General features: G+C 34.0%; 1 protein-coding gene across 2 annotated transcripts in view; it reads right to left on the bottom strand.

Moving 5' to 3' along the window:
• The window catches only part of LOC150094717 (cell adhesion molecule Dscam1-like), a 101,634-nt gene that overhangs the window by 54,899 nt on the left and 33,826 nt on the right, over window positions 1-12,909 (bottom strand). For both annotated transcript variants that reach the window (XM_090410844.1, XM_090410843.1), the window contains exon 4: window positions 2,917-3,081. In XM_090410844.1, the coding sequence (XP_090266970.1) occupies window positions 2,917-3,081 (165 nt within the window). The remainder of the gene's footprint in view (window positions 1-2,916; window positions 3,082-12,909) is intronic.

Genomic DNA, 12,909 nt, shown 5'->3' with positions numbered 1-12,909 from the left:
AATTTTATTCTCTAGTCTATGAAAGAAATCTCGAAGATTACAGGTCAAAGTTTTACGTTGACAAAAGTTCCCTGTAAAATCCGTTAATTCAATCTTTTATTCTCTTCTTGTTCTCCAAGGAGCAGTCGGAGTGCTTGAATTCTATATTCTCTCTCTCTCTCTCCGTTACTAAATTTACCCCTTTGCTCAGTGGAATGGCCCATCAATGAACTGTGAGCTTCACGAACAATCTCATAAAACCATCAAAGTTTTCCCCCAAACCACCTTATAGTCAAGTGGAACAGGCAGAATCCCTTCGATCGCGAACCGCAGTTGACGCAAAGCATCTTCCCCCCTTTTTCTTTTTCTTTTCTTCCCCCCCCCCTCCATTTATCGTAATGCATCGCACCAGAGGACGAGGCTGTAACCTGATGACCTAATGAGGAACTATCCATTGTCGTGTGTGGGGAAAAGGAAGCGATACAAATATCGACCGTGGCAAGTCGCTGAGTTCATAGAGCACACGGGTGCTGCAGGAGAAGCAGAACTATAGGCGTATATTTGTGCTCTTCCGCGAATGAAATCAATACACGAGACGACTTGGAAACTGCAGTGTTTCTCCACGATTCAACAGAATATTTGTCCAGTTGTTCGTTTTCCTGGTTCGGAGAATTGTAGAGGGAAAAAAATGGGACATAATCTCAGACTTTGGGGATTTCGGAATTCAGCGAAAAATATGAAAGTGGATAAAATATTGTTGAATCGGCAAGACCTTTGATATTTCAATCCAATAAGCACAAAAACCAAATTTCATTCTGAGAAAAGTACACTCCAAAGATTTTTACGAATGGTACCGATGACCCTTGAGATACCTTGACAGAATTTTGCTACCCTTTAAAGTTATTTCTTTACTATAAAAGCTACTCAAAGAAGAGAATTCTGTTCAGCTGAATGGATTATGTAAAACTTTTCATTGTTCCTTACATGGATATATTTTTTTTTAATTCGCATTCGCTATGAAAAAATTTACTTTTCACAATGATATATTTTATGGATGAAACCCGTGTTGTTCAATCTCGTGTTCATGAATGACTGGTCGCTGACAGCATTACGAAATTTTAGCAAAAACTATCACATCTGTTGAAATTTTATAAAAAAAAAAAAAAAAAAAAAAAGAGGCGAACTCTCGTTAGAATTATTTGGAGTTATGGCCAAAACAACTGAAACCATGAGGCCAGTTTATTATTTATGTAAATTGGGTGTGTTGTGTAAAGTTTGTCTATATTGCATGATTGTTATTCTAGATTTATTTATTTTTTTAAAGGTCTGGAAAATTATTGGCCAAGTAACCCCAAAGCTGTCCTGATTTATGCATGTTTTTCTGAATTAAATCGAAGCGGGAATCAGCTGTGCATTTAAGAAAAATAATGTGAAATACTGTACACACAGGAAGTACCTCTGTTATAACCGCTTTGTAAATAGTTGAATGCTCACTTTGTTAACATCCTGAATTATTTTAATTATATGAATCCCCTACCCATGAAGCGTTACAAACCTATAACACATTTGTACAGAGGAAGGGTTATGACTGGATAACGAATGATCGCTTATATCATCTTCTGATGATATAAACACATGAATATTTTGTTGAAATGCTTTTAGATAGCAGACGAATTTTATCTCCCTGTATGAGACCACCATCCTGCTCAATGGAGGTCCGAAAGTAGCTTAACAAAGTGCCATCTTTATTTTCTAGAGAAGGATTTATCGGATTATCTAACTCTTAGCCCACCTGTAGTATTAATGTACGGTAGTACTAAATTCATTTAGTATTTTGGTCGGGCTATTTATGGTACTAAACATATTTCATAGGGATTCATATATAAAAAAAAACAATGAATAAATAAACATTTTCAGTAGCGTGAAGTCTCTTCTAACGCTGAGAAATCTTGATTTTTCTTGACAAAAATTAGTGTACTAGCAACTTGTCATTATCGTTTATGATATTTAAATTATTTCCCCTTTACTTCTAACAACAATGCTCACATACAGGATCAAGATAGTGATAGTTTTTTTTTTTTTTAAATAACTAATCGGTTAGCGGCTATTATGAACATTTTGGCGAGCAATTTATATTTAAAAATTAGAAAAAAAAAGTTTGGTGTATTTAGTTTTTCTTACATAGAAAGTAAACAAATTTTTATTTAAAGAAATTTGAAGGCTTTTTTCATTATTACTTAGAATTTGTATACTTTTTTAGAATAATTAACCCTTGAAAAGTGACTACTGTTGCTGACAAAAGTTGCCTAGTTTCATCTGTACCAACATGACTGAGTTTTATTGCAATCTCTGCTGTGAGTTCATAAAAAGAACTGCGAATTAATCAATTCGCTTCCTCCTAACTCTCGATTCAGTCAACCCCTGTCTGTTTTAATTAAATAGAATTTTATTAATAATAAGTCAATACACACTTATTAAAATAACACGGAAAAAAATCTGTTTAATTCTCAGGAAAAAGAAAAAAAAATGGTTAAGATAAACATTTTGTTCTTGTTTATGTATTGAAATCACGAAACTTTTTTTTTATTCCACCTCCCACACACATGCATATAGAACTCCATTTCTGTCCCTTTTACTCTAAAATATATTAAAAAAAAAATGCGCTTCTGAATTTAGATTATCGACGTAATATTGGTAGAATTGCCGAAAAGCTAAAGGGAAAAACTCAAACAACCAACGAAAGCCTTTAATTTGTCAGAAACGTAACTCTTGATTCTCACTCATCTGTTTCTGGAACGTTCATCGGATCCCGTGTCGTGTTTCTTTACAGAGCACATAAATACACTCCCCATCCCTAGAAATAACCAAACTTTATTTGGAAGTCAGTACAGCGAAGTAGCTCCTCCCCCTTATTGTTGCGTCACTTGGTTACCTTACCGTGAACACTGATGGTGACCGTCTTCACTAGAGCATCGCCAATACCGTTGGTGGCGCTGCATTCATAATGGCCTGCATCCTGCGGTCCGGCTCGTGCAATTGTTAAAGATCCATTCTCTGCCACAACGTAACGAGTTGATGACGTCACAGACTGAGCCACTGCACCTGCGTAAACAATTAAAAGAGATCGTGAGTAAGAGATAAAGGATTGGTAATGGCGAAACATCAATTATGTATAGCACAGCGGTGATGTGTGTGTGTGTGTGTGTGTGTGTGTGTGTGTGTGTGTGTGTGTGTGTGTGTGTGTGTGTGTGTGTGTGTGTGTGTGTGTGTGTGTGTGTGTGTGTGAGAGAGAGAGAGAAAGAGAGAGAGAGCGAATGTCGAATAAATGAATTACAGGCAATAGGATGAACTGTAAGTGAAAGAGTGAGGGAGCTAATGTGCAAGGAACAAGAATAGATATCAATAAACCAAAAGGTATAAGAAACAGACTGAAGTTATGTGGAGAGAGAGAGAGAAATAGAACACAACTTAAATTGTCCAATTGCTGAATAGTGCAGTTCGACACAAGGATGCTGCAACTCTCGAGAAATGGTTATAAAAATAAAATATTAATCTACTTCTATATTTGTGCAAGCATTTATATTTCTATGCATAACGTAAATATGAATTGTCAAACTGCATCTCTCTGGTTCTTATATTGTACTTTAAGGGGCCGATGAACAGATTTAGGGTTGCACAAACGTAGAGAATTCTAAAGGTGAAATGCCGAGCCGATAGGAAACAGTTACTCCATTTTCAATTTGTAATGAAAGTGGAGGAAGGTAATGATATTAAAAAAGAGGGTGGGAGGTAATTGTACTTGAACAATTCTTACGTGAACGTACCATGACGTTGGAAGTTTGTATGAGTATGTGAAAACTTAGTGTGTGTGATAAAGCTTTTATGATAAAAATATAAAATTATATTTAATTATTTAATATTATAATTTAATTATAAAATATAATATAAAATTTTATATTATTATAGTTTATTATACATTGTCAAGTGTAACATATATTGCAAACAAGACAGTTTGCAATATATGTTACGCATTAATTATTAATGTGTGTCTATTTCAAAGTCAACTTAAAAACATACAACAGAAAATATAATATAAACTTAAAGAAAAAAATTAAAGTAATATTATAGAGGGCGTAACTTCTTTTTGTTTACAAGAATAGTAATGAAATTCGAATAAAATGAATTTCGCATCGAATTTCATTTTATTCGAATAGAATAAAATGAAATTCGATGCGAAATTTCATTTAAAACTATTAAGATATGTAAACAATAAATGCAAAAAAAAAAATTATTTGAAATAACAAATATAAAGAAATAAACTCAGATTTACATTAAAATCAAAGCGAACTTAAAAATGTACAACAAAACGATAATATAAACTTACAAAAATGAAAAATAAAAACAAACGATATATAGAGGGCGCACTTCTTTCTGTTATAAGAATAGTCGATTAAAGTAATTTTTTTATAAATATGAAAACAAAAAATTAATGCAAAAGAAACTAAAGTAATATCTATGTATTTAAAAATTAAATAATAAATGCTAAAATATGAATATTGTGATGGATATCTAAAGCTTAGTCTGCTCGAACTAGATAAGATTAACATATCGTATATGAAAGAAAAAAAATACAATCTTAAGTTCTTTTGGTTTTTTCACTTCGTTCTCATTCTTTATATGGATGAAAAGAAACCAGTTTCTTTTCAATGCTGTCATAAGATGCCACATTCAAGAGTTACTTCCTAGTCCGTTTCCGTCACACGTACTCTTGACCCTAGGATCTTATGGTTTGCACTCAAGTGCTCTAATCGCGTTCCCTCTGATGAAAGCTATCGCAGCCTTGGCTGACCATATCGGAACCGTTCAATACAAGGTTCTATCTCATCGACGTGTGTAGATTGTCGTAGTGAGGCAAATGGATAAGGCAACTTACCTCCGTTTTATCGAGAGAGAGACACCATTTTTCATTAAAAATAATAGTAAAATAAAAAATCCTTGAGAACTTAATATTAGGACAAAGTTTCAATTCTGAAAAATAATCCCGAGCCAACCAAAAAAACCTTACAAAAAAAAAAAAAAAAAAGAAGAAGAAGAAGAAGAAAGAGTTTGTATTTGAATGACTGATTATTTGGCTAACTTTCCTTCTAGATTTTATTTTAATGTTCTTTTCCATATCAGATTATTTAAGGGTCACTGATCCCACCAGTAACAATTATGACTTAGAATCCCCTACTACGTAAATGTTCTTATTTTCTTGTGCCATACTTACGAACCTTGTATTCTCGAGATAAAAATAATTAATAACGGTTGACGCCTACGGGAGAAAGTCGATTAAGATGGGCAAGACACGTCTTGGGAAGGAGGAGTAACTAATCAGAAAGATCACGAAAGTGAAGCGAAAACAACAGACAGGAAATTCTTTCTGAGGTTCTTTCTTTCTCTTAATGCATAAAGATATGGAGGAGATTAGTTGGAAGAGAAAGTGCAGGTGAAAGGAGAGGAAACGTGAGGAATTTTTAGAAGCTTTTGTGGCACTATAACTGCTCTCTGTTGCCTAGGGAGAGTTGTGACATTTGACCACTCGCACAGTTCTCTCTCTCTCACAGGTTTCTGTATTTTGTATTGAGCCCTGTTTCGTATACTGTAGGACTATAACTGATTATTACTTCGCATAAAGTTCTGTAGTTTTCATGGTTAGGATAAACTACGTCTCTGATTTGGAACATCTGCGCTAAGATAATTTTTCATTTCTTTTGTAAATAGTTAATATGGGTAGTCCACTTCATATATCGTGACCTGTGTCATGGTAGTAGTACACGAGCATTTGTGTACCACATTGCTGTGATCTCTTTCATGGTAAATTATTAGCATTTGAATAGGTGTTGATGTAAATCTAGGGTTTTTAATAAGTATCACGTCTATTCTCTGTTCAGATAGGTAGCATTGTTGTGGGGCAACTTTGAAAAGTTGGTTTATATCTTCTTATGTTTGCTTTACAGCTTTCTGAAGATTCGAATTGGCTACAGCCGGTACAATGTTATTGACATTTCAAAGTACGTGGCCATTTTGGGCAGTGTTTGAAAGTCATGTAAATATTAAATAGCGGAGGAGACAAAATAGCTCCTTGCAGCATGTTCCTGTTGGTGCAATGAGTTCCATCTCACTTTCATGCATTGATTTATTCTAGAAGGTGTTTTTGAATCAATTAGTTTTCCACCGATTCCTGTTGCTATTCGGTTTCTAATTAGAATGATGTGATATACTGTACCAAGAGCCTTAGTGAAGTCCATAAAGAGAGTATTACATACTTGTTTTTGCGAAGAGAGAGATTTATTTTCTGCGAATTCCTCGAGTTAATCAGCTGCACTTTCTCCTTTCTGGAAGCATACTGTTTTGAGCTTATTATTATTTGATTATTTTCTGAAGGTAGGCTTGAAGCCTGTGATTGACAATTCTTTCCGTTATTATTATTATTATTATTATTATTATTTCTCACCCAATGAGATTGAAGATGGTGGTTGTTCGCGTCCTTCTTGTTTCCACATTTATAAACTGGAATAATTTTTAATTGAAGAGGAATATTTCTTAACTTGTGAAGGATGTTTTTAGAAAGCTAAATTTGTGCTTTATATCAACAGATTTGATTCCATCAAATTCTGGACTTCTATTTATTTATTTTATTATGTATTTTATTTTATTTTTAGCATTTCAGTTGCCAACGCTATTTCTTCCATCGTGACTGAATGAAAACAAATAGCTTTCTTGCTGTGGTAAGCTATCTTGCTAAGACGAAATGTATCGGATTGCTTTAATTTTGCAAAATTATTAAATTTGTCGACGCGAATGACGATCTATAGATCTGAATCTTCTGAATGAAATATTTTTAGTAGTAATTCTTATACATTCTCTTTATTTATTAGCGCTGTTATCACTGCTTAATAAAGATCAACACCTATTTTTTATTATTTTTTTAGAAAAAAAAGGAGGGAAGGCGTTGTAGTAGAATCATTTGCCTTTTCTTACTTGTTACTAAATTCCTCACTCTTTTATAATCATCTCTAAGATTTGCGTTTTGGGGAGAATTTTTGACTTCCCCTCCCCATCTCCAAAGTGCATCTTTTTGCTGAATTAAGAGAACAATTTCATTATTAATCCAGGGTAAATGTTCTTTTTCTTTTGTTTCGTGGTTGTTTAATTAATTTAATGTATATATCTTGGAATATCCCCTCACGAAAATTATAAGTCTGCAGTACAAGAGACCTAAAAAAAAACGTTTTCGAACCACTTCAGGGCCTCCAATAAGGGGGGGGGGGGGCGATGGTCTCACACCGGGTCATGAAAGACAATTCCCACAAACATTCATGCCCACGGTGGGATTCGAACAAAGCGAGTAAGCCATGCTCGGTCAACTATGCCGGCAATTGTTTTGAAGATAACATCGTATATTCTTTGCTGAAAATTTTTACGGATGAAGCTCCCCCAATTATGCCCTGCACTCTGACTTAGTGTTGTTTTAGTGAAGATTTTGCTTCATGCTTAATATTTAATGCTATAAAGTAATGATCAGCCAGTTTTATATGATGTAGGTATGGTACTCAATGTCTAGAATTTTGTTGTCATTGCCAATCGCATTGATGGGATTGATGCATGAACTAATCAAATCTTAATCCTAATCTTGTGGCTTCCTCTCTTTGAGAGGGTTGCAAATGGTTACTAGGGAGATAATGAGGCAAGATGGTTTCCCGTTGCCTTCTCTGCCGTAAGTATTTATGACTGTAGCCGTGTGTGTGTTCACGGGATCCGTTTACCTGTTTTGAGGGATGAATAACCTTTACCTCCGTATGAGACCGGTTAACTCATCTTTAGTCGAAAGAGACCAGATAAAGGTTCCTCACGTCATGGACGGGAATCGAACCCAGGTCTTTGTCTATACCGACTGAGCTACGGAGACTCTAGCTAATCAAATGATTTTCCTTCATCTCCTCTCTTGTGCCATTTGCTATGGCATTTACAAAGTAGTTGGCTATTGGATCCAATTTTTTTTTTTTTTTTTTTTAAATTTTATTTTAGACGGGGTAGTCTGGATCAGCTGTATCAAAATTCACATCACCCATCACAACAACTTAATTATTGTGTTTTAAGGTAAGATTGCTGAACCAGTTCTCTGTTTAATGAAGGAAAGTCGTGTTTAGATAATCCGGACGGTATAATGCTAGTAAAGCGAGGATTTCTGATATTCTGCTTCTGTAAATGGAACAGTTCCTTCTAGCATACTGTAGGTTGGTTTAACACAGTATTCCTCCTCTTTTAGTTGTTTTCCGATAAGTATACAGATAGTAGTTCTTCAGTGTTTCTTAATCCTATTTGAAATTCCTGTTAATATTCTGCTTACAGGCAATTTCAGTTGGGATTCAGATATCTGATGTTCCATAATGTTAAGGAGATAGGCGATCAGGTTAAGTCATTAATATGATCGTCCGTGGCAGGTAGTTTTTTGCCAGATAGCGAGTAGTAGCAGACTTGAATACTTCTATTGACTTATGGAATATATCATTAAAAAAACCTGAGCAGGTAGTCATGGGCGAGTACATTTTTTGCGTGGCGAGTAGGGTTTTGCATAATTTGTCGAGCCCTATATACATCATCCATTTCTTTATATATATATATATACCCCATATTATATAACCTGGGTTTTTTATGTCTCTGATTTTTGTCCGCTATTTGTCTGAGGGAGGTGATTGTGATGGATAGAGATCGAAGGCGCTGTGGGTGTTTCTCCTTCTTGGAGTAGTGAAATCAGCGATTTCGCACTGAAAAAAACTAGTCATTTGGTGATTTATGGTTTTTTAATAGCGCAAGAACAGCAAAGGTCATACTGCGCCATATAAGATTGTAGTAATACACCAGGTAAGACAATCTTAAACATCCATTCCCGCAGTGGGATTCGAATCCTATTGGTTGGAGAGTGGGTAAGCCAACCAACCGGCACTGAGAAAACTGATGATGAATGTTATCCAGTGATTGTTCTCAATGTTTTGATCTTAAGTGATTTTGTGCATTTTTCCCCTCACATCTCTTAACTACAAATGAGACAGCTAGTCCCCGATGATTTTAATACCTGAAATGCCCTAATTCAACAGTAGTTTGTCAATATAGAACGATTAAAATAAAGAAAAAGGAATAATTTCACCAGGATTTAACAAATTTTGCATACGAGTTATTATCGGAATTTGGCGATAAAAACTTTGTAAGATAATATTTCATAATAAATCACATAGCGAAATTTAGATTTGATATACTTGCATTAAAATCGATTAGGAGGCATAATAACCACATAAACAAATACATAAAATCGGTTTTCTTTTTCGCGAAAATTAGCAAACAATTGGACTTAAAACTATCTTTGTGCATGCCTCGAAATAAGTTCAAGTTTTCACACAATTTTCTTTTGCCATATCACTAGTGAATAGTAATATAATCCAATGTTTGTAAGGTGAGAGAATGGAATTTATTCAAATAAAAAAAAATAAAGTCGAGTTTCCTCTGCTTAAGTCTTTATCCCAACCAGTTTAGTCAGCAGGAGGAAACTGAAATCGATCTTGTGAAGTGTTTCCTGAATTTTTTTCGTTTATCTCCGATATTCTTTTGAAGTTTTATTTTCTGAATCTCGGTATTAAACATAAACCCAAGTTTTTTTTGTTTTTTTTTAATAGTCAAGGAAACAACGCTGTTGGCAGAGGGTGAATTGGTCGTCACACTCACCAGATGAATGGTAATTAAAGCTCACTTCTTCCTTCGTCTGAAGGACCATCAGCCGGACCCCGGTGTAACTGGATATTAAAGTGGGATTACTAATGACTTACGGTGAAGCCTGGGCTTTTTCATAGCTGCCATCAATTTAGTACCGACGGCTCGCTGCTTTAGAGGACTCTGTTCTCAAAACAACGAGAAGGGGGGGAAGAAAAGGAAGGGTAGTGCTTCACTAGCGATAACATCCGTTCGACTCCACGGTTTGAAGAAGTGACAACTGGATAAAGCTATACGTCACTTGAATTCGCCATTTTCGCTAGAGGATAAAAAAAAGAAAATGTCATTCTTTGCTATGGATACATGATTAGTTGTGCGTGTGTAAATAACACCATGTGGTCCATCAGCTTTCAATAGAGCCCTGGTTTCGTCGCTATAGCAACGGTGTTATTTTTCCAATGTGTGTATGTGTTATGTGTTCACTTTAAACATGACAAATCTTTTGCGGGAGGCATTTCTCTTCCTCCTCCTCCTCCCCCTCCCCCCCACCCCCAGAAATGTCCCTTATAGATATGATATTTCTGTAGTCCATCTCGTTTTAGTCTGAAACAGGTTTATTTTTAGAATTTTGAGTGTTGTTTACATAAAATTCTATATCTTAAAAACAAGTTTATATACGAAATGTCCGTATTTTCAAAAACACAAATTCAGAAAGATCATATTAATTCAATGCGAGAGATTAATCAATCAAAATACTGAAATTAAAAATGACATCACTGTGAAAGATATCGACTACGCAGAAGAAATCATACAGAATTCAATATGGATTGAATAATCCATATTCAATGGATTATTCCTTTCATTATTACTTTCAACAACTAATAAGACACTTGTGGATGCAAAAAATGTTTTAATTTCCATCTCTTGCAGTTTTTCTCAAAGTGTTATTTTAAGTATAGGCAATATCGACTTAAAATAAAACTGGATTACGATGCGGCCGAAACATGCTGGTAGTACCCAAGGAAAACAAAGAAATCTTTCATAAATCCTTCGAACACCTAGCGACAAGCAGCTACATAAACTCCCAAATGAAATCAAATCTATAACCTCAGCTTATGCGTTTAGAAAAAGATGGAGAGACTACTTCATGGGACTAAACAATGTTGACAATTACTTTAAACGTATAGTATAAGGGATCATTATAACTCACATATCATATCCAATTAAGTTACCAATATACTAACTAGTTCATTCACTTAGGAGACTAATATATTAACATGTACATGAAATCAAACCGTGTAAGGTGAGCCCCTCATAGATACTGTCACTGGACTCAGTGACTGTTTCGAACTAATTTAATTCTCAAGTAACCAATATGGCTACGGCCCTTGGTTACACATAAATACACAAACTAACTTACTTTATCACTAAAACCACTAACTTATTATAAACTACGAAAACTATCTGAAATGTATTTTACTCTATTTGCATATATATATATATATTTAAATATTTATATACATTTATATATATTTATATTTATATTTATATATATAAACATTTATATATATAAATGTTTCATGCAATGAAACATTTATTAACTGTAACAAAATAATAGTCAAAAATAAGTGTAATTACCAACAGAAAATGATAGTAATACTTGAACTGTATTGTATAATATCGTACATTGAATTGTGCAATTTGAACTGTATTGTATAATAGTGCACATTGAATTGCATAATATAAATATCTTGTATATACGTGATGGGAATGATAATAAAACTGTTAAAATCTATAGCACAAAAGCCCAAGATCCTATAAAAATTTTAACCTGGTTTGAAACCTTCTCCTTTAATTTATTGACAGCTATTAATTACTGGCTATTTGATTGAAAACATCTGATAAAGGTTTCTCATGTCATAGACGAGTTTCAAAGGATCTTTCCAACCAAAGGACTCATCTAAACTACGGAGGCTCACTGACAGCCACGAAATAAGTCATTAATAAACCCATTCAAATGCTAAATGGAAAGAAATCCAAGCAAGAAAAAATATTTGATTGGGTTTAGGTTAGATCATAAGGTCCCTATCAGCAGGTCCGCATTTTTTATTACCTCCATGCTGACCTATTGTTGTGGATTTGTGGTCGCAACGAAACAATAATAATAAAAAACGTTACGACATAAAGAATATTTATGCAAATACACACGACATTACTTCATCTTATTGTACTAATTAATAACAAACATATCTAGAGGGAATTGGAATGCAATGAAATCATCGGGGATTTTAAGCCATAAAAGAATTGATAAACAACAAAATATAACTAATGCATCTAAAAGGACAGAAAAGCTCTGAAGGATATAAAGAAACAATGAAAAACAGAATAACTAATTGCAAATGACAAGAATATGGGGATTGTCATTAGCAGAAATGGTAAACAACTATACTGTTTCTTTTCGGAGATTTTAGAAAGGGTCTCGCTCTAAACAAGAAAGAATAATAAATTGATTCCGAGAGACAGAGAAATGTCTTTTACAGTGAAATAAATGTTCCTTTGAAATCTCTAGTGTATACATTAATCTAAACAAAGTTTTCCAACACGAGATTCAAATACGGCAATATACATAAAACTGAATAAAATGCATACGTTTTCTCTTCTACGAATAAATTAGAAATCTGGTTCTTTTTTCTATTTTAAAGGATAATCTCGAACATTTTACTTTCTGTTTATTGTTAGACAGAGATTAAACTCAACGTTTTATAGCTGCATTTTTTTAAAAATGCATGGTTGTGCACGTCTCAACATTATCTTATAAGATAAACAAAATAGCGCATATTGCAGGGGCAAATAAATAAATTTCTTTATTTTTAAATAAAGAAAAAAGAATTACACGAAATAAACGCAGTTTCAGTAATTAAACTGTGCTCAAATTAACAGCATTTATTTTTTCATACTCATTTTATTTACCCCCCAGATATTAAACTTTTCTAGTATACATTTTTGTTTAGGCCATAAATTTAATCATTGATGAGTCGAGAATCAACTCATCTTTTGATATGTTGAGAATCAACATATCAAAAGACGAGAATCAAAAACTCGAGTTTTTGATTATAGTACAATCGCCAGCTCAAAGCACAGATCGTGTGCTTTTATGAAGCAGTGCAAGTTCTGAAGCACGCT

This window comes from Typopeltis vanoorti, chromosome 21 (assembly GCF_054136105.1).
Source record: "Typopeltis vanoorti isolate ZY-2024b chromosome 21, IOZ_Tvanoo_1.0, whole genome shotgun sequence".
Classification (NCBI taxonomy): domain Eukaryota; kingdom Metazoa; phylum Arthropoda; class Arachnida; order Uropygi; family Thelyphonidae; genus Typopeltis; species Typopeltis vanoorti.
Note: the sequence above shows the minus strand (reverse complement) of the source record. Positions and strands in the feature narration are given on the sequence as shown.